Source organism: Cherax quadricarinatus, chromosome 55, assembly GCF_038502225.1.
Source record: "Cherax quadricarinatus isolate ZL_2023a chromosome 55, ASM3850222v1, whole genome shotgun sequence".
In the NCBI taxonomy this organism is placed as follows: Eukaryota; Metazoa; Arthropoda; class Malacostraca; order Decapoda; family Parastacidae; genus Cherax; species Cherax quadricarinatus.
In genome coordinates this window covers 550974-572946 of record NC_091346.1, presented here as the reverse complement: position 1 = coordinate 572946, position 21973 = coordinate 550974, and the positions used below count along the sequence as shown (strand labels likewise).

General features: G+C 41.2%; 1 protein-coding gene across 1 annotated transcript in view; it reads right to left on the bottom strand.

Annotated features, from left to right (window-relative positions):
• Window positions 1-5847: 5847 nt before the first annotated feature.
• LOC128698916 (uncharacterized) overlaps window positions 5848-21973 on the bottom strand; it is a 98118-nt gene continuing 81992 nt past the window's right edge. The window contains exons 3-4 of the mRNA XM_070096777.1: window positions 15761-16034; window positions 5848-7085 (exon numbers count right to left, since the gene is read on the bottom strand). Coding sequence (XP_069952878.1) covers window positions 6631-7085; window positions 15761-16034 — 729 coding nt within the window. The 3' untranslated portion in view covers window positions 5848-6630. The remainder of the gene's footprint in view (window positions 7086-15760; window positions 16035-21973) is intronic.

Here is a 21973-nt window from a genome sequence, read left to right as displayed (position 1 = left end):
TTTTGGAAGACATGCCAATATAAAATAAGCAAAAAGGAGATTGAAAGAACTAGCTGAAGGTGCTTGGCACTGACTTGAGCGCTTCGTCCGGTGTTGTAATAACTCGTATACGTTCAGATACTGTCAACAGACACCAAGAAATCTCAGTAGTAGGACGTTCAGCCAAAGATAAAACTCTGAGAAAACTCTGCACTCAGATCGCGGAATTTATATAAAAACATCTTTAATTAACTGCTTGGAGTCCTCCGGAAACTTTATTCTCAGGGCAAGTACAGTTTCAGGTGTTCTGAAAAAGAGAAGTGAGTTGAACTGATTCTCCTCATTGTCAATGGTCCAAGTCGGACCGAAACGTCGTCGTCAGCTTCTGTCTTTTATGTGCGGGTTATTTGTGTATCGTTCCAGTCACGGTATTGTGCCTTTTTGTTATTTATTTTTGGTTTATCAAGATCTGGAGAGGTTTCCTCCCATGTGTAGCGTTTGAGGAGTCGTTTCGATTATTCAAAGGAAGAAAGGTTTATTTTATCTATGCAGTTCTTCCAGTGAATCAGTTTCAGTTTGAACGCCTTTACCTTCTAGAAGGCATCAAACACAGCTCCTGTTTTCCTGTATGGAGAGGTTAAGCATATTGAGAAATTCGCAAGTGGAAGCCATCTAGCAGAGTTTTGCCAGCAAATATAAACCATGCACTCTTAGCTTCATCGTTCATGAAGAATACACAAATAACCCGCACATAGAAGAGAGGAGCTTACGACGACGTTTCGGTCCGACTTGGACCACTAGTACTACTACTACCACCACTACCTCTTCCTGCCTATATATACCCGTCCTGCTCCACTTCTGGTTAGTGTGACTTTGTAAATGGTCCAAGTCGGACCGAAACGTCGTCGTAAGCTCTTCTCTTCTATGTGCGGGTTATTTGTGTATCGTTCCAGTCACGGTATTGTGCCTTTTTTTGTTATTCATGAAGAAATTTGCAGCTCGTGTTACAGTCTGAACAAGAGAGAGAGCACTCTGCCCTTTGACAAGTAGCTTCTGCACGGAAGATTTATTTCGTGAAAGTACAGTTCGTGCCCTCAGAGGTTGTAGAGCAGGTGAACGATTGTGAATGAGCACGGAGATATGGACCAAGTCATCAACGTCCTGCAATTTTTCCCTGTCGATCTTCTCCAGTCTTTCTTCTCTGGGTAGCTGAACAGACAGTAACTTGGTGGCCAGCGGTTGATAATGAATAACGTAATGGATAGTGGAGCGCTAAGGAAAGACGGGCCTTGATCCACATTAGAGTTCCTTGATGAGTTTGTCGTTACTGCAGCTCCATCCGGTGTTACAGACACTCATTTGGTCTAATTCAAATGCGATTCTTCAATGAATGCGATTAAGTTTAGAAAAATGACTTTCCCAGTGGTTTGAGCGCCAAATGGTTGACGGAAGTGATCCGCAATTTTCCCTCTTTCTCAGCATTGAGAAAATGATAGTAGGTAATCGGTTGAGCAGAGTTGTTAACATCAGTTGTGTGGTCGCTCTGTAACACAAGACAAAGAAGACAGGAAGCTGCTCCTTCATTGCAGCGACCGCTTCTTTGTGTTATCTGACAGAGGAAGGTTGTTGACTTTGTTTACCTCTGTCTTTGCTCTTGCGGATACTGTGCCGTCATCATCAAGCAAGGAATAATGACGTTTTCTGCCCTTGTACGGTTTTTTTTTCATTAAAATGTAGGAGATCTTGTATGATGCAAGCAATAAAGTTGGTAGAATTACCGACAATATGTAAAGTAAAAGGACACAAGTGCAACTAATGTGACATTTATTGTGGCAACGTTTCGCTCTCCAGGAGCTTCATCAAGCCATTCAATGGCTTGATAAAGCTCCTGGAGAGCGAAACGTTGCCACAATAAATGTCACATTAGTTGCACTTGTGTCCTTTTACTTTACATGATGCAAGCAGCAAGAGCTTGTCTGCTCTCTCTGGTATCACAGCGTCTTCGAACCAAGTCTGCTGCTCTCAATGAGCAACAAGCTGAAGTCTTAAAAAATTAGAGAATTTATTGTTTGTGGTCGGAAATGAGTGCTGTGAAAGGTCTTGACGAGATACTATGGGCGAGTGGTAAAAAGAGACGTTAGACAAATGGGGACAAATGGGAGGTATATTCCAAAGTTCAAGTAGTCCTCTGAGCCCTTTCTAGAAATTTTAAATGAATCCTGCAGCACAATTTTAGTTTTTCTTACTTTTACTTCAGTCGTGTGATCAGGGATCTTCATCTTCTCCATTCATCTGAGATCCTTCCTCACCATAGTGTTCCGTAATTTCTTGTCCTACTTTCACTTTCCATTCTTTTCTCTCTTGCTGAGAGCACTTGCTTTTCCCAACAGAGAATAAAAAGAGCATAACCCGCACATAGGAGAAAGAAACTTATGAAGACGTTTCGGTCCTACTGGAACCATTATATAATCACAAACAAATACGCAAACAAGCCAGTATATGTGCGGGTTATTTGTGTATTTTCCCAACACTTCACCTGTACAACCTTACTGGACCTGACTCATCCTAGCCAGTTAGGTCACCCCTGGCCTATATAATATAATGGAATAATATATCTTTATTTCTACAAGTACATGTACATGGTATACAGTCTTAGTTAACATCAATGACATACTACTATATAGACAACCACTTGTTATGCAGAGCATTTCGGGCAAATTAGGTCAATTTTGTCCCAGTCGACTAACACCCAGGTACCCATTTTACACTGATGGGGTGAACATGGACAGCAGGTGTTTTATGGAAACACGTCCCTAATGTTTTCCAGCCGTACCGGAGATTCGAACTCTGGACCTCAGTGTGTGAGGTGAGTGCGCTAGTGATCGAACTACGGGACACCCAACAGTGGTACCAACACTCTTATATGGGTGTGAAGCATGGGTTGTAAATGTTGCATCGAGGAGGAGGCTGGAGGCTGTGGAGGTGTTGTGTCTAAGGGCAATATGTGGTGTGAATCATGACTCACGAACTCGTAATGACACGACTGCAAAAAAAAAAAAAAAAACATACCACGGGAGGAGATAGAAACCACTCTTAGAGAGTCATAAAACTCCAGACTGAAGCGTTGGTCACTGGGCCAGCTGGCTACAGTAAGAGTCATCCAACTAGGCATATTTATATACCATAGGAAGGTCAGCATAGGTACCTAGTTGGATGAATCTTATCTTACTGTAGCCAGCTGGCCTAGTGGATAACGCGTCAGTCTGGAGTTTTATGACTCTCTGATAGCGGGTTCTACCCCCCTCCCCCGCGTGGTATGGTTTGTGGTGTAAATATTGTGCAGAGAGTTCGTAGTGTGGAAATTGGGAGGTAGTGTGGAGTTACTAAAAGTATTAGTCAGAGGGCTGAAGAGAGGGTAGTTGAGGTGATCTGGTCATTTAGAGAGAATGATACAAAGTAGAATGACTTGGACAGCGTATAAATCTGTAAGGGAAGGAAGGCAGGGTAGAGGCCGTCCTCGAAAAAGTTGGAAGGAGGAGGTAGAGCAGGTTTTATGGGCGAGGGGTTCGGACTTCCAGCAAGTCTTGTGGTTCAGCATCCTACGTGGAAACTGACGCCAGGTCTTGTGTTCCAGCGTCCTACGTGGAGACTGACGCCAGGTCAGTTTCCAGTGTGCGTGAGTTTTCCAGTGTGCGTGAGTTTTCCAGTGTGCGTAAGCGTGTTGAATATGAGTGAATGGAGACGAATGGCTTTTGGAACCTGACGAGCTGTTGGAGTGTGAACAGGGTAATATTTTGTGAAGGGATTCAAGGTTAGCGGTTTGCCGGACTTGAGTTCTGGAAATGGGAAGTACAATGCCTGCACTTTAAAGGATGGGTTTGGGATATTGGCAGTTTGGAGGAACGTCTAAGCTGTCGTATCTGAGAGCCTCTGCACAGACACTGATTATGTATGAGTGATGGTGAAAGTGTTGAATGATGAAAGTTTTTTTTTTCTTTTTGGGTTACCCTGCCTCGGTGGGAAACGGTCGACGTGTGAGAAGTCACGAAAGCGCATGGAATTTCACTATTCTTTCAGAGTGGTTGTTTTACATATTTTTGATATCACCTGTTTACTGTGATCTTATTGCATATATATATATATATATATATATATATATATATATATATATATATATATATATATATATATATATATATATATATATATATATATATATATATATATATATATATGCAATAAGATCACAGTAAACAGGTGATATGAGAATATGCAAAACAACCACTCTGAAAGAATAGAGAAATTCCAAGCGCTTTCGTGACTACTCACATTATCAAGGATAATGTGAGTAGTCACGAAAGCGCTTGGAATTTCTCTATTCTTTCAGAGTGGTTGTTTTGCATATATATATATATATATATATATATATATTATATATATATATATATATATATATATATATATATATATATATATATATATATATGTGTGTGTGTGTGTGTGTGTGTGTGTGTGTGTCGTGCCGAATAGGTAAAATTGGTCAGTTAGCAAGAACTCATTTAAAATTAAGTCCTTTCTAAAAAAATTCTCTTATACGTTTAAAGATATATTTTTTTTAATTTATGTTAATATAAAAATTAATAATTTTATACCAAAAGAACCTTGGAAAACTTACCTAACCTTATTATAGTAAGTGCAATTTAATTTAGCCTAAACCAACTAAATGTATTTTTGGTTAGTTTACAATAATTTAATAAACACAATGAAATATATTTTTTTCGTTAGGGTCAGAATGATTTTTGCGACATTATTGCATACACATTTTCGCCTGCCTTATTCGGCAAGAAGATCGTTGCTATTTAAGCCAAAATCACAAGCTTTACCTATTCGGCACGACATATATATGAGAGGGAGGTATATTTTTTTACTCCCTATGAAACATTAAGTACATAAAAATCTTTGACTCTTGGTACGTGATTATCACTGCTGGTGAAATACACATTGTTGTATCAGGAAGCTATATTGACGGTGACAGCTGTACTGAGTGACAGCTGTACTGAGTGACAGCTGTACTGAGTGACAGCTGTACTGAGTGACAGCTGTACTGAGTGACAGCTGTACTGAGTGACAGCTGTACTGAGTGACAGCTATACTAGCAGTTGATACTAAGGAATAAACAGTTTCAAACTGCCTTTGTTTCTTGATACTGCTAAACTTAGATAAATAATAAATTATGTAATAAAAATATAAGGTTACATGTTTGTTAATCATTTACACTACGAGAGTCACAGCTTCTCGCATCAACACCAGTAAATTATGTTTATATTGAGAAAAAAATATATATATACATGTAAATCTTAAATTAGAACTAGAAAAGTTTATGAGAAGTAGATATATACCCAGTTAGTGGGTACCAGGGCACGTCTTTGGATGGGGGGTTGCTGTGTAAAATACTTTTAACAGACATACAGTTGGGTCCGACTATGTAAGTTTATTGAGGTATATGTACACATAAATACATAAATTGTCATACATAGTAACGTATGTGTAGATTACCTAAGATAACCTAAAAAAGTGAGTTACTTATTTTCACTGGGGTCGTACACAGCCTCTCAGTGGGGTAGTAAACTCCTCTGGCCAAGATCTTACTGGGCGGCACTCCCCGAAGTCGCTCCTGCGACTTACACTGACGGAACAAGTTATGGTGGACGGTGTTAACCAAGGTTTTGGGATTAGTAAACCCCGAGGGTTATAAACCAGGTTTGCACAAGATTGCCAAGCAGTGTCGTTTATTCCATTTTTTTTAAAGCCAAACAACTGACTAACTGCTAGATACCCAGTTGCTACTAGGTAAATAAGAGTATAATGTCTTGCTTCGCCCGGGTATTAAACTCAGGCTCTTTTATACTGTGAACCCAGAATTTTACCACTGGGATACCAGTGAAACATTGTTATATGGAGTAAGGTGTGCAGTGTCTCAGACGTCACTGTTGTTAGCAGGAAGCAGCAGTGCCTGAACACTGAGTGTCACTGCTGTCTCTTGAGCCTTCTTATCCTCATTTGTTTTACACTTGCATATATACATGAAACTGAGGTCATAGCGTTCCCCTCCAACAAAATCATTGTCTGACTTATCAACTATAACACTTGGTAATTGATTATAACGTAAAGAGCACTGCAACAAAGCTTGTAATATTCCTATGGCGTTAAAGTGATCTTTTTCCTGACGTACACATATACTGATATAAAAAAATATACTGTACACTGGTTTTAATGTCACCATTCATATTAACATATTAAGGAAATCTTTACGAAGCTGTTAATAAGTCAGTGAATGGGTCATGTATTCAGCACTTGTCTCTGATGGATAAAGTTAAAAGAGGCGGGGCTGTCAAACTTACAAGAGGCGGGGCTGTCACAGTCTTACAAGAGGCGGGGCTGTCACAGTCTTACAAGAGGCGGGGCTGTCACAGTCTTACAAGGGGAGGGGTTGTCATAAAGTTTCACGGGACAAAAAAATAAACACTGAGAAGCACTATTATTTAAGTTGCTACAGTCAAAATTCTACAAAATGTATGAAAAAAATCACCAGATCGTTGTTTTAAGTGAGATAAATACGAGGCAGATCATTTGGTAGTAAAGAGAGGGAGGTCAAGACCAGGCCGAGGCAGCTTTGAGTACACCACCAGTGTTGCTAGTCCGCGGAATGTTAGTGTAAATCTGAGAGCGTTCTTCATCGTCAGTAGTGCAAGGGCCGTCGTAGCTCATAAGGATGGTGGAGTACTGTACACGATCGCTCACTCTGTGTCCCTCGCTGTCCTCATTAGTGTCCTGGCTGTCTTCCTTGTCATCTTGGCTGGCTCCTCGACTCGATCTCTGAGGTTGTCTTTCACCGGCCCTCTTCATAGCAGCTTCAGTTTCCTCCTGGAATCGACGTTTTAGCTTGATCTGGTTGTGTTGGTAGCGCCAGGCCAGGAAGAGAATACACACTACCAGCAACAAGAGAAACACCAAGAAGAAAGGCCAGGCTGGTGTACCCTGGACGTGTGTGGTGTTCTCAGCCTGGGTGTGGCTCTTGTCTGCTCTAATTGAGTCCTCACCTTGATCTAAAACAAAAAGAATATGAATTAATATTTTTATATTTTAACAAGGTTGCCAAAAATTGTATAGGAAACCCACTATTACGTATAGCTGAGCCACGCCAATGCTTAAAAATATAAGAAAGAAGGAGCACTGCAGCAAGTCTACTGGCCCATGCTACGCAGGGAGAATCAAGAAGAATTGAAGAAGACGACCTCCACGAAATCTCTTCGCCAACCAGTAACTTCTGCATTCTAATACAGAAAAGAATGGTTAAAGATCAGGAGTGTGAGGCAATCAGTCCCTCAGCCGCCGCCGCCACTGAAGCTCAACCTACAGATCCTTCTGAGGGAGAAGTTGGCATCTATGGCAGAGTATTGGAATGATACAGCCTTATTTTCTACACCTCTCTATCCTACAGAAGTTCTATGCTCTGCAAGGAACTGTATGACGGCACAGTCAAATTCGCCTCTTTTCGACCATTCCTCTTCTCGCTGAACAAGTCCAGGAATACGTCAAGCACCACACAACTGACACGAGAAACCCTGTTGAGCTGTCCCACCTCTCCAGATCATCCTTCATGAAATTCAGGAAAGTCTCCTGTACTGCAAACCCTCCTTTACCATTCAACAACTCCACAGTGTAAAGAATTAGACACATGTGTAACATCTGAGTATCTTTATTTGCAGACGTTTCGCCAGCCAGTGGACATATTGTGAAAAATTACGTAAAAAAGATGAGGTTGATTACCTCACCCTAGGAGTTGGTGAAGAGCTCCGTAGTCTTGAAGGAACTGAAGTAGTCATGGAGCTTGGCGCTTATGTACTGGCGACAAGTGTAGGATGTGCAGCAGACGAAGGCATTGTCACTGGTAGGCGGGAATCCCCAGTGGAAGTAGGTCATACCCAAGGAATAGGCCAAAAGTAAGAAATAAGGTTGTGCAGCTGTCCTCTGCTGCACGTCCTTCTTGGTTGCTTCTTGTGAGTTCCCCTCCCTCCCTCCTCAGCCTGATTACCTGGTCCTTGACTGTTGTCTTCCTCCTGATGTGGGTATACAACAGCTTCGTGTTAGGCTTGACTTTCGATGCAATGTCATTTTCATACTGCCGCTGGGCCTCCCTCCTTATCTGTGCGTACTCGTTTCTGGCTCTTCGACTAATCTATTTTCCTGGGTTTTTTGTCTTCTATACTTTTTCCATTCTCTAGCGCACTTAGTTTTTGCCTCCCTGCACCTTTGGGTAAGTCAAGGGCTCGATCTGGTCGTCCCATTATTTCTGTTGCTCTTGGGAACAAACCTTTCCTCTGCCGCCTTGCATTTTGTTGTCAAATAGTCCATTTCATTTACTGATTTTCCTAGCAATTCTCTTTCCTGCTGAGCCTCTTTCAGAAAGTTCTTCATGCTTGTGTAGTATCCCCTTTTGTAGTTTGGCTTTTCCCATCCTACTTCTATTACCCTCCCAACTTGTAACTCTACTGTGTAATCAAAGCTCAGGACCACGTGATAACTAGCTCCGAGGGGCCCTTCATATGTGATGTCCTCAATGTCCAAACTACTCAAGGTGAATATGAGGTCCAGTCTTGCTGGTTCATCCTCCCATCTCTCTGGTAGTGTCCTTAACATGTTGATGCATGAGGTTCTCCAGTACCACATCCATCATCTTGTCTCTACATGTTTTGGGAGAGCCAAGAGCTCTATCTGTGTGAGCTCTTCTGGCCACCTCAGCTAGTGTGTCCACCATTACTTTGTTGCTCTCTTCATATTCTTCTCTGGGCCTCCTGCAATTCTGTGGTGGGTTGTACATCACTGCAATGACTACCTTATGACCCCCAGACTGAATTGTACCTACTATGTAGTCGCTTTCGCCCATTTCGTCTATTCCATACATTTCCTCAAATCCCCAAGGGTTTTTGATTAACAGTGCAACTCTTCCTCCTCCCCCTCTGCTCCCCTCTATCTTTCCTCAGGATCTGTTATCCGGGTGGGAAGATTGCATCTGTTATCATCCCTGTGAGTTTCGTTTCTGTGAGTGCTATAATGTCTGGGGACATCTTGATTCTTTCGTGCCACTCCTCATATTTATTCGATTACAGAAGCCCACTCTGACACCTCGCCACGTACCATGACTCGCTGTTGTCTTCCTGACAGGAATTCCCTGATTGCAGTGGCTTCCCTGTTAACCCTGCTTGGTCCTCTAGTTTTTGCACTAATCTCTTGTGGGGAACTGTGCCAAACGCCTTCTTACAGTCCAAGAAAATGCAATCTATCCACCCCTCTCTCTCTCTTGTCTTACTACTGTCACCGTCATAGAACTCCAGTAGGTTTGTGACACAGGATTTTCCGTCCTTGAAACCGTGCTGGCTGTCGTTGATAAGGCCCTTTCTAGGTGTTCCACCGCTCTTTTCCCGATAATCTTCTCCATGACTTTGTATACTATACATGTCAGTGACACTGGTCTGTAGTTTAATGCTTCGTGTCTGTCTCCATTTTTAAAAATTGGATCTACATTTGCTGTCTTCCATACCTCAGGTAGGCGTTCTGTTTCGATAGATATGTTGAATATTGTTGGTAGGGGCACACATAGCGCCTCTGCTCCCTCTCTCAGGACCCATGGAGAGATGTTATCCGGCCCCATCGCCTTTAAGGTATCTAGCTCGCTCAGCAGCCTCTTCACTTCTTCCTCGGTTGTATGTATTGTGTCCAACACTTGATGGTGTGTGCGTGTGTGTGCGCGTGTGTGTGTGCGCGTGTGTGTGTGTGTGTGTGTGTGTGTACTCACCTATTTGTACTCACCTATTTGTGGTTGCAGGGGTCGAGTCCTAGCTCCTGGCCCCGCCTCTTCACCGGTTGCTACTAGACCCTCTCTCTCCCCGCTCCATGAGCTTTATCAAACCTCGTCTTAAAACTGTGTATGGTTCCTGCCTCCACTACGTCATTTTCTAGGCTATTCCACTGCCTTACAACTCTATGACTGAAGAAATACTTCCTACTATCTCTCTGACTCATTTGTGTCTTCAACTTCCAATTGTGGCCTCTTGTTTCTGTGTCCCCTCCCTGGAACATCCTGTCCTTGTCCACCTTGTCTATTCCACGCAGTATTTTATATGTCGTTATCATGTCTCCCCTGACCCTCCTGTCCTCCAGTGTCGTCAGGCCGATTTCCCTTAATCTTTCTTCATAGGACATTCCCCTTAGCTCTGGAACTAACCTTGTTGCAAACCTTTGTACTTTCTCTAGTTTCTTGACGTGCTTTATCAAGTGCGGGTTCCAAACAGGTGCTGCATACTCCAGTATGGGCCTGACATACACGGTGTACAGTGTCTTGAATGATTCCTTACTAAGGTGTCGGAATGCTGTTCTCAGGTTTGCCAGGCGCCCATATGCTGCAGCAGTTATCTGATTGATGTGTGCTTCCGGAGACATGCTCGGTGTTATACTCACCCCAAGATCTTTCTCCTTGAGTGAGGTTTGCAGTCTTTGGCCACCTAGCCTATACTCTGTCTGTGGTCTTCTGTGCCCTTCCCCTATCTTCATGACTTTGCATTTGGCAGGATTAAATTCGAGAAGCCATTTGCTGGACCAGGTGTCCAGTCTGTCCAGGTCTCTTTGAAGTCCTGCCTGGTCCTCATCAGATTTAATTCTCCTCATTAACTTCACATCATCTGCAAACAGGGACACTTCTGAGTCTAACCCTTCCGTCATGTCGTTCACATATACCAAAAATAGCACTGGTCCTAGGACCGACCCCTGTGGGACCCCGCTCGTCACAGGTGCCCACTGTGATACATCATTACGTACCATGACTCGTTGTTGCCTCCCTGTCAGGTATTCTCTGATCCATTGCAGTGCCCTTCCTGTTATATGCGCCTGATGCTCTAGCTTCTGCACTAATCTCTTGTGAGGAACTGTGTCAAAGGCCTTCTTGTGTGTGTGTGTGTGTGTGTGTGTGTCAAATTTACAACTACGCAGAGTAAAACTACACGGAAAATTTGTTGAAGTTAGAGTCATCAATGTTTTCAGGATTAAGTCGTTCAAAAGATACATTCTTAGGTTAGTGTATAGACAATAGATAATACAGAATTTGTAAAGTAAAAGTGACAGAGTTGCGGCGACATAATGTGATAAGAGTCATAACCTTCCTCTAGGTACGATACTTCAGGCGCTCAGCGTTAAAAGTTTGAAGCCTATCAGGAGACGCGTTCTCAAGCCGTCATACATAAATTGTGAATCAAATAAAAAAAAAAAATAACTCAAGAAATAACGTATAACCTTTCGGTGTCTACGTTATATTGTTGAGGCGCTGGAGGAAGTCTACACGAATAAGATCCAAACAAGAGAATTTATTAGAAAATACAGTATTAGTGTATTTAAAAAAAAAAGAATTTATCTAATTTATATTTTTTTTTACATTTGAATATTGGAAATGTAGTTCCACACATAAGCGGCGATGTATGACCCATACGGGTTTAATGCTTTCTTTTATATGTACCTACTAATACAAATACAAATAAACGCACTGAGAGAGAGAGAGAAGTGTAAATTAACGTGATAGATGGTGAAGCTTACTGTGGTGATGATGGTGAAGCTTACTGTAGTGATAGATGGTGAAGCTTACTGTAGTGATAGATGGTGAAGCTTACTGTGGTGATGATGGTGAAGCTTACTGTAGTGATAGATGGTGAAGCTTACTGTGGTGATGATGGTGAAGCTTACTGTAGTGATAGATGGTGAAGCTTACTGTAGTGATAGATGGTGAAGCTTACTGTGGTGATGATGGTGAAGCTTACTGTAGTGATAGATGGTGAAGCTTACTGTGGTGATGATGGTGAAGCTTACTGTAGTGATAGATGGTGAAGCTTACTGTAGTGATAGATGGTGAAGCTTACTGTGGTGATGATGGTGAAGCTTACTGTAGTGATAGATGGTGAAGCTTACTGTAGTGATAGATGGTGAAGCTTACTGTGGTGATGATGGTGAAGCTTACTGTAGTGATAGATGGTGAAGCTTACTGTAGTGATAGATGGTGAAGCTTACTGTAGTGATAGATGGTGAAGCTTACTGTGGTGATAGATGGTGAAGCTTACTGTCGTGATAGATGGTAAAGCTTACTGTAGTGATAGATGGTGAAGCTTACTGTAGTGATAGATGGTGAAGCTTACTGTAGTGATAGATGGTGAAGCTTACTGTGGTGATGATGGTGAAGCTTACTGTAGTGATAGATGGTGAAGCTTACTGTGGTGATGATGGTGAAGCTTACTGTAGTGATAGATGGTGAAGCTTACTGTAGTGATAGATGGTGAAGCTTACTGTGGTGATGATGGTGAAGCTTACTGTAGTGATAGATGGTGAAGCTTACTGTGGTGATGATGGTGAAGCTTACTGTAGTGATAGATGGTGAAGCTTACTGTAGTGATAGATGGTGAAGCTTACTGTGGTGATGATGGTGAAGCTTACTGTAGTGATAGATGGTGAAGCTTACTGTAGTGATAGATGGTGAAGCTTACTGTGGTGATGATGGTGAAGCTTACTGTAGTGATAGATGGTGAAGCTTACTGTAGTGATAGATGGTGAAGCTTACTGTAGTGATAGATGGTGAAGCTTACTGTGGTGATAGATGGTGAAGCTTACTGTCGTGATAGATGGTAAAGCTTACTGTAGTGATAGATGGTGAAGCTTACTGTAGTGATAGATGGTGAAGCTTACTGTGGTGATAGATGGTGAAGCTTACTGTAGTGATAGATGGTGAAGCTTACTGTGGTGATGATGGTGAAGCTTACTGTAGTGATAGATGGTGAAGCTTACTGTGGTGATAGATGGTGAAGCTTACTGTAGTGATAGATGGTGAAGCTTACTGTGGTGATAGATGGTAAAGCTTACTGTAGTGATAGATGGTGAAGCTTACTGTGGTGATAGATGGTAAAGCTTACTGTAGTGATAGATGGTGAAGCTTACTGTGGTGATAGATGGTGGAGCTTACTGTAGTGATAGATGGTGAAGCTTACTGTAGTGATAGATGGTAAAGCTTACTGTAGTGATAGATGGTGAAGCTTACTGTGGTGATAGATGGTGAAGCTTACTGTAGTGATAGATGGTGAAGCTTACTGTAGTGATAGATGGTGAAGCTTACTGTAGTGATAGATGGTGAAGCTTACTGTGGTGATAGATGGTGAAGCTTACTGTAGTGATAGATGGTAAAGCTTACTGTGGTGATAGATAGTGAAGCTTACTGTAGTGATAGATGGTGAAGCTTACTGTGGTGATAGATGGTGAAGCTTACTGTAGTGATAGATGGTGAAGCTTACTGTAGTGATAGATGGTGAAGCTTACTGTGGTGATAGATGGTGAAGCTTACTGTAGTGGTAGATGGTGAAGCTTACTGTGGTGATAGATGGTGAAGCTTACTGTAGTGATAGATGGTGAAGCTTACTGTGGTGATAGATGGTGAAGCTTACTGTGGTGATAGATGGTGAAGTTTACTGTAGTGATAGATGGTGAAGCTTACTGTGGTGATAGATGGTGAAGCTTACTGTGTGATAGATGGTGAAGCTTACTGTGGTGATAGATGGCGAAGCTTACTGTGGTGATAGATGGTGAAGCTTACTGTGGTGATAGATGGTGAAGCTTACTGTGGTGATAGAAGGTGAAGCTTACTGTGGTGATAGAAGGTGAAGCTTACTGTGGTGATAGATGGCGAAGCTTACTGTGGTGACAGATGGCGAAGCTTACTGTGGTGATAGATGGCGAAGCTTACTGTGGTGATAGATGGTGAAGCTTACTGTGGTGATAGATGGCGAAGCTTACTGTGGTGATAGATGGCGAAGCTTACTGTGGTGATAGATGGTGAAGCTTACTGTGGTGATAGATGGTGAAGCTTACTGTGGTGATAGATGGCGAAGCTTACTGTGGTGATAGATGGCGAAGCTTACTGTGGTGATAGATGGCGAAGCTTACTGTGGTGATAGATGGCGAAGCTTACTGTGGTGATAGATGGTGAAGCTTACTGTGGTGATAGATGGTGAAGCTTACTGTGGTGATAGATGGTGAAGCTTACTGTGGTGATAGATGGTGAAGCTTACTGTGGTGATAGATGGCGAAGCTTACTGTGGTGATGATGGTGAAGCTTACTGTGGTGATAGATGGCGAAGCTTACTGTGGTGATAGATGGCGAAGCTTACTGTGGTGATAGATGGTGAAGCTTACTGTGGTGATAGATGGTGAAGCTTACTGTGGTGATAGATGGTGAAGCTTACTGTGGTGATAGATGGTGAAGCTTACTGTGGTGATAGATGGCGAAGCTTACTGTGGTGATAGATGGCGAAGCTTACTGTGGTGATAGATGGCGAAGCTTACTGTGGTGATAGATGGCGAAGCTTACTGTGGTGATAGATGGTGAAGCTTACTGTGGTGATAGATGGTGAAGCTTACTGTGGTGATAGATGGTGAAGCTTACTGTGGTGATAGATGGTGAAGCTTACTGTGGTGATAGATGGTGAAGCTTACTGTGGTGATAGATGGTGAAGCATACTGTGGTGATAGATGGTGAAGCTTACTGTGGTGATAGTAAAGTTTACTGTGTGATAGATGGTGAAGCTTACTGTGGTGATAGATGGCGAAGCTTACTGTGGTGATAGATAGCGAAGCTTACTGTGGTGATAGATGGCGAAGCTTACTGTGGTGATAGATGGCGAAGCTTACTGTGGTGATAGATGGCGAAGCTTACTGTGGTGATAGATGGTGAAGCTTACTGTGGTGATAGATGGTGAAGCTTACTGTGGTGATAGATGGTGAAGCTTACTGTGGTGATAGATGGTGAAGCATACTGTGGTGATAGATGGTGAAGCTTACTGTGGTGATAGATAGTAAAGTTTACTGTGTGATAGATGGTGAAGCTTACTGTGGTGATAGATGGCGAAGCTTACTGTGGTGATAGATGGCGAAGCTTACTGTGGTGATAGATGGCGAAGGTTACTGTGGTGATAGATGGTGAAGTTTACTGTGTGATAGATGGTGAAGCTTATTGTGGTGATGGTGAATATTACTGTGGTGAAGTTGGTGAAGCTAACTGTGTGATAGATCGTGAAGCTTCTTGTGATGATAGATGGTGAAACTGGTGAAGCTTACTGCGAGTGTGATAGTGAAGACAGTGAAGCTTACTGTGAGTGTGATAGATGGTGAGGATAGTGAAGTTTACTGCGTGGTAGATGGTGAACATAAAGAAGGTTACTGTGAGTGTGAAAGATAGTGAACATAGTGAAGCTTACTGTGAGTGTAGACGAAGGTGAAAATAGTGAAGCTTACTGTGAGTGTGATGGTAAAGCTTACTGTGAGGGTGATGGTGAAGCTTACTGTGAGGGTGATAGATGGTGAAGCTTACTGTGAGGGTGATAGATGGTGAGGTTTTACTGTGAGGGTGATAGTGAAGCTTACTGTGTTTGACAGATGGTGAAGATAATGAAGCTTACTGTGGTGTTAGATGGCTAAGATAGTGAAGCTTACTGTGTGTGAACGAAAGCGAAGATAGTGAAGTTTATTGTGTGATAGATGGTGAAGCTTACTGTGAGTGTGATAGTGAAGCTTAGTGTGTGATAGATAGTTAAGCTTAGTGTGAGTGTGATAGATGGTGAAGATAGTAAAGCTTACTGTGAGTGTGAAAGTGAAGATGGTGAAGCTTACTGTGAACAAGAGTGAAGATAGTGAAGCTTACCGTAGAGGCAGGCCAGATCAACCTCAGCCAGGTGTAATGGTGCACATGTAGAGGAGACGCTATGAACACCTATGTGATGCAACACATCAAGCTGGACCCGAGTGGTGTAGTGTAGAGCAGTGTTGGTGCCAGTCACCACCACCAGCAGCTTGTTCTTGTGAAGGTTAAGCTTGAGAGTGCTCCAGGAGTTTGGTGTTAGCAGCACCACCAGGCTGGTGTTAGTCTTGGTAACAGAACTCTCTAACATCAACTCAACCAACAACGCCTCATCCTCCTGCCACAAGTAACATAATATCACTTATTAACGTAATACTTATTTACATAAAACACGATAACTAGACGCTTCATGGAGTTCCAGTCACTTTTATCTAAAAATTGAAATATGACAAATACCTCAAACTGCTTTGAAACGTCGAAATATTCAATAAAATTACGCTATGGCTTAACCGAATATAGTTTTAAACAATAAAAGTTAATTTTGGATCAAGGAAGTAACGGATCCACAGAATAATTTCCCCGTCACTATGCAGCCACATACATAATGGTACAGTGTTGATGGTGGAGCTCCCATGAGCTAAGGTATTAGATTATTTTATTTTTTTTTTTATTATTAACACATCGGCCGTTTCCCACCAAGGCAGGGTGGCCCGAAAAAGAAAACCTTTCATATTCACTCCATCACTGTCTTGCCAGAAGGGTGCTTTACACTACAGTTATAAAACTGCAACATTAACACCCCTCCTTCAGAGTGCAGACACTGTACTTCCCATCTCCAGGACTCAAGTCCGGTCTGCCGGTTTCCCTGAACCCCTTCATAAATGTTACCTTGCTCACACTCCAACAGCAAGTCAAGTCCTGTGATGAATGGTTTGAAAAACCGACAAGTTGAAGATTGAGACACTTATGCAGCATATGGGAATCTTTATTCAGGAAACGTTTCGCCACACAGTGGCTTCATCAGTCCAATACAAAGAGGAAGGCGTAAGGAGAGGAGGAGAATGAGGTAATCAGTCCCTCAACCTGGAGTCGATGTGTTCAGTCCATCAATCTTGTAGAATGTACAGCATAGGGCCGTAGACGTGGCTTATATACTGTAGTGAGGTGACGTGAAGCAGATGGAGGCGGGGTCATAGTGGTACCATCCACTAGTCGAAGTAGGTCTACGTCCAAAGGTTGAACAAGTGTTGAAGAATTCTTTGTAACAAGATGCCATGATGCTGCAGTGTCTGACAGTTGTGATGAATGGTACCACTATGGTACCACTGTGATGATGGTACCACTATGACCCCGCCTCCATCTGCTTCACGTCACCTCACTACAGTATATAAGCAGGCATTCCTTGTGTCGTCAGACCTGCAGGTCTGACGACACAAGGAATGCCTGCGTACAACACCGTAATTCACACAACCACTTGATAAACTACAGAAACTCAAGACTTATCGCCACAGAAGACAACACTCAATACCGAAGAATCCTGGAATCATCACTTATTTCTATATCCGACAACTTTAACCAGAATAGTGGCTTCTATAACATAGCTGAACCACTTGCCAAGAAACTTCTTCATCGCTATCCCACATAAGAACACTGTAGAAGGTCTGCTCACAAACTTGTCCAATCTCCTTTCCAAGCTACCCAAGTTTTTAGACTCTATAACCCCACTCGGTACATCATCAGATGCAGCATTCTTCACCTGACCTCAGCATTCTGAACCGGACTATAAATACTTGCGTTCCTTCCACCCCAGGTAGTTCTGTTTGTGACTTGAAAAAGCCCACTGTGTGGGCGAAACGTAGTCAATAAAGGATCACATTATACTGCATTTGTGTTTATATTTCCATAAACAGGTAGTGTTTCTTTTATATTTACAGGTAATGAATTCCAGATTTTAGGGCCTTTTATGTGCATTGAGTTTTTACATAGTGTGAGATGGACACGAGGAACATCAAAGAGTGATCTGTGCCTTGTGTTATGGTCATGTGTTCTGTTGAGGTTGGCAAGGAGATGTTTGAGGGGAGGGTTAATATCAGAGTTAAGTGTTCTATGTATGTAATAGGTGCAGTAGTAAGTATGGATGTTTTGTATGGTGAGGAGGTTTAGTGTATTGAATATTGGTGGAGTGTGCTGCCTATAGTGAGAATTTGTTATCATTCTAACTGCAGCCTTTTGTTGGGTAATTAGTGGTCTGAGATGGTTACTTGTTGTTGAGCCCCATGCACAAATTCCATAGGTGAGATAGGGGTAAATAAGAGAGTGATATAGGGCCAGGAGGGCTGACTGTGGAGCATAGTACCGTATCTTCGATAGTATGCCTACAGTCTTGGAAATTTTCTTAGAAATTTGTTGTATATGTGTATGAAATTTGAGTCTATTATCAAGGTGGATTCCTAAGAATTTTCCCTCTGTTAGCTTTGTGATAGGTGATCCGTTTATCATTATGTTAAGAGGGACATCTGTAGCTCTGTTACCAAACTGAATGAAGTAGGTTTTGTCAATGTTTAGTGTAAGTTTGTTAGTTCTCATCCAGGTAGATATTTTCTGTAATTCGGTATTTACAGTATTGGCTAGCGTGACTGGGCTCGGGTGGGAGAAGACGTATGTAGTGTCATCTGCAAATAGTGTGGGTTTGAGTAATTGCGAAGCATTTGGTAGGTCATTTATGTATAGGAGAAAGAGAAGAGGGCCAAGGACACTTCCCTGTGGGACACCAACTGTAATTGGTTGTGCAGAGGAGTTTGCCCCATTTGCATACACATATTGGCTTCTGTTGCTGAGGTATGACTTGAGGTAGTTGAGGGAGTGCCCTCTTATACCATAGTGTGACAATTTTACGTGGAGCAAGTCATGGTCAACTGTATCAAAAGCTTTACGTAAGTCAATGAAGATCCCCAGTGGGACTTCTTTTTTCTCTATTGCAGTGTATATATGTTCTAGCATGTGTATAATAGCATCATTAGTATTTTTATTAGGCCTGAATCCAAACTGGCAGGGGTTGAGTATGTTTTGGGAGATAAGGTAGGAGTAGATTCGTTTATGAATTAATTTTTCGAAGATTTTTGAGAGAGGGTGTAAGTTGGATATTGGCCTATAGTTATTCAACTCTGTTTGGTCTCCTCCTTTGTGGATCGGGGTGACCCTTGCTATTTTGAGTACTGTAGGGAAGGTGGAGGATTCAATGGATTTGTTAAAGAGTGTTGCAATGATTGGTGATAGCACTTGTGACACTTTTTTGTATATAAAGGGTGGTAAGGTATTTAAATCTCCTGCCTTGTTTTTTAGTGTGTTGATAATAAGGGAGACTTCGTATGGGTTAGTCGGAGCTAGGAACAGTGTGTTCGGGTAGTTGCCGGTGAGGTAGTCATTTGGTGGGGTATCTGAGCTTGGGATTTTATTGGCAAGGTTTTTTCCTATAGTGGAGAAGAAATCATTGAGTCTGTTTGCTGTTTCTGTTGGTGGGAGTTGGGGTTCATCTGATTTTGCTAATTTTATTTCGCTATTTCGTGATATCTTTTTTGTTCCTAGAATTTCTGATAGGGTTTTCCAGGTCTTTTTTATATCACCTCGTAAGTTGGATAATCTGTTCTCATAATACAATTTTTTTGCCCTTCTTATCAGGCTGGTTAGGATTGACGAGTAACGTTTTGTTTGGTCTCTGGTTATGTGACCCATTCTGTACTGTTTTTCATATTGGTGTTTTGTATTTATGGATTTGAGAATGCTGGGTGTTAGCCAGGGACTGTTCAGTCTCTTTGCTGTCATCTGTTTAGTTTTTTTAGGGCAGTGCTTGTTATAGAGGTATTGGGTCTTTTTTAGAAAATTATTAATACATTCGTCAATATCTGTATAGATTTCTAGCTCAGTGTGCCAGTCAATGTTTGCTACTGCTGTTGTGAAGTTATTAATGGCTGCCTCATTGTGAAGTCTGAAGGTGACTTTAGTAGTGTCTTGGGGTAATTTACCAAGAGTTGTTATGAGGAAAGTCGGGTAGTGGTCTGTGGTATTATCTGTAATTATGCCTGATTTTAAAGGGGATATGGTGTTGGTCCAGATGTGGTCAAGTAGGGAAACACTAGTCTCTGTAACTCTTGTAGGTTTTGTTACTGTTGGTAGCAACATACAGTTACTCATTGTGTTTGTGAATTCAGTAACGTGTGGGTCCTGGTCTTGCAGGAGATTTATACTGAAGTCACCTGAGAGTAGTAAGTGATCTTTGTTCATGCGTGCATCAGTTATCATACTTCCTAGGTTTTGACTAAATTGGCTAATGTTTGACTGTGGAACTCTGTAGATGTTTATCAATGTGAGAGGCTTTTGTAGGTATTTGGATTTGAATTTGGCTATTATATATTCCCCATGTTCATCCCTTGTGCAAGTATTAGTGATACATTCTAGTTGGTCTGAGTAGTATATGGCTGTGCCACCCCCTTGTTGGTCTGGCCTACAGTTGTGTATGGCTGTGTAACCAGGAATGGCATAGACATCTGTACTATCAGGCTTTAGCCAGGTTTCAGTTAGTGTAATGATGGACATATTGGCATGTAAGGAATTTAGTAATGCTATGAGGTCATCGTAATGCTTGCTTAAAGATCTGATATTGTAGTTAAAGATAGTTATGTTGTTGGCACTGAGAAGTGCCTTTGATTGTTCTGCAGTGTAGTAATTACAGTAACTGTTTGATTCATTTAAGTCATTAAATAAGAGATTGGTATCAGGATCAATGCTTGTAATCATAAGATTTGTAGTGAATCTATAGTTAGAATTAAGTATAAAACAAAGTAAATAGTCTTAAGCTAAAAAATAGCACCTGAATTATTTAACAAATGTAAAATAATGAGCTAAGGTAGTTTTTTTAAGCTAAAATAAAGGAGACAATATAAAAGGGACTAATACAAATATAGTGATGATCAAATAATGGAGCTTGGGAATATGATAGTAGGTAGTACTATAAAGGTAATTCTTTAAAGTTAGAATTATAGTATAAAATAATAATATAAAAGGGACTAATATGAGTTGTGGTGAACAATAAAGTGGTAATCAAATAATGAGCTTTGGAATATAATGGCAAAATTGTGAACTTATTCTACTTTAGCACCTGAGAATAGCACCTTGATTATTTTAACAATTGTGAATATGTAAACTAGGGTAGTTATATAAAGCTAAAATAAAGGAGAAAATATATAAGGGACTAAAATTAAGTAATGGTAAACAAAGTTAAATGGACAGGTGGTCACTATGAAATAATATTGGTTTAGGAGTAAGATCTGATTTGTAATATTAAATAAATTGAGCAGTTTATTGCACAATAAAAGTAAAAAAAAATGAGGTAGTTGGTACTAGCTAGCAAAAGATAGTTTTGGTACTTGCAAAAAAGTAATTGGAATATACACTAATTGCATACACAATGAAAAGTGACTAAAAAAACAAGTAGTGATAAACAAAATTAAATGGACAGGTAAGAATAATGAATATTATTAATTTGGAGTAAGATTTGACTTGTAGTTTAAAATTATGAGCAATTAATAGCAGTAACAAAGAAGTATAGAGTATTGGAGGTAGTTGGCATTAGCTAGTGATGAAAAATAATAAAAATAATTATGCACAATATAATAGTAACGTACACTATATGTACCACACGTATATATGTATTAAGGGCACTTATCTAATCTGTTACAGAAATGTCAGCTTTTCTAAGGAAGGTAGAGAAATCGTGTTCATTTGAGATGGTATATTGTTGTCCTGTTGATGTTTTCCTTACTAGTATTTTCCCATCTCGCGTGAAACACTGATGTATTTTGTTTTCCTGTTTAAGTTTTCTCAGCCTGAACAGAAGGTTTTGACGTTTTTTTTGTTAGACACTCATTTATGTACACTCCATTTTTCATTGTAATTGCTGATTTAATTAGGTCCTTTCTTTCTTGAGCTGCCACTTTTCTTAAGAATCTTGTGAGGTACTCTGTCGAAGGCTTTACTAAAATCCAAATAAACAATATCATATTCCTTATCACTGTCAACTGCCTCAAATATTCAATTGAAGAACGTCAGTAAGTTTGTCAGGCAGGAACGACCTCTCGTGAATCCATGCTGAGATTCATTTATCAGGTTATGCTCTTCAAGGTGACTTCTGATAATGTCAGCTATAATTGATTCTAATAACTTGCCCACTATAGATGTCAGGCTTATTGGACGGTAATTTGAAGGAGTGGACTTATCCCC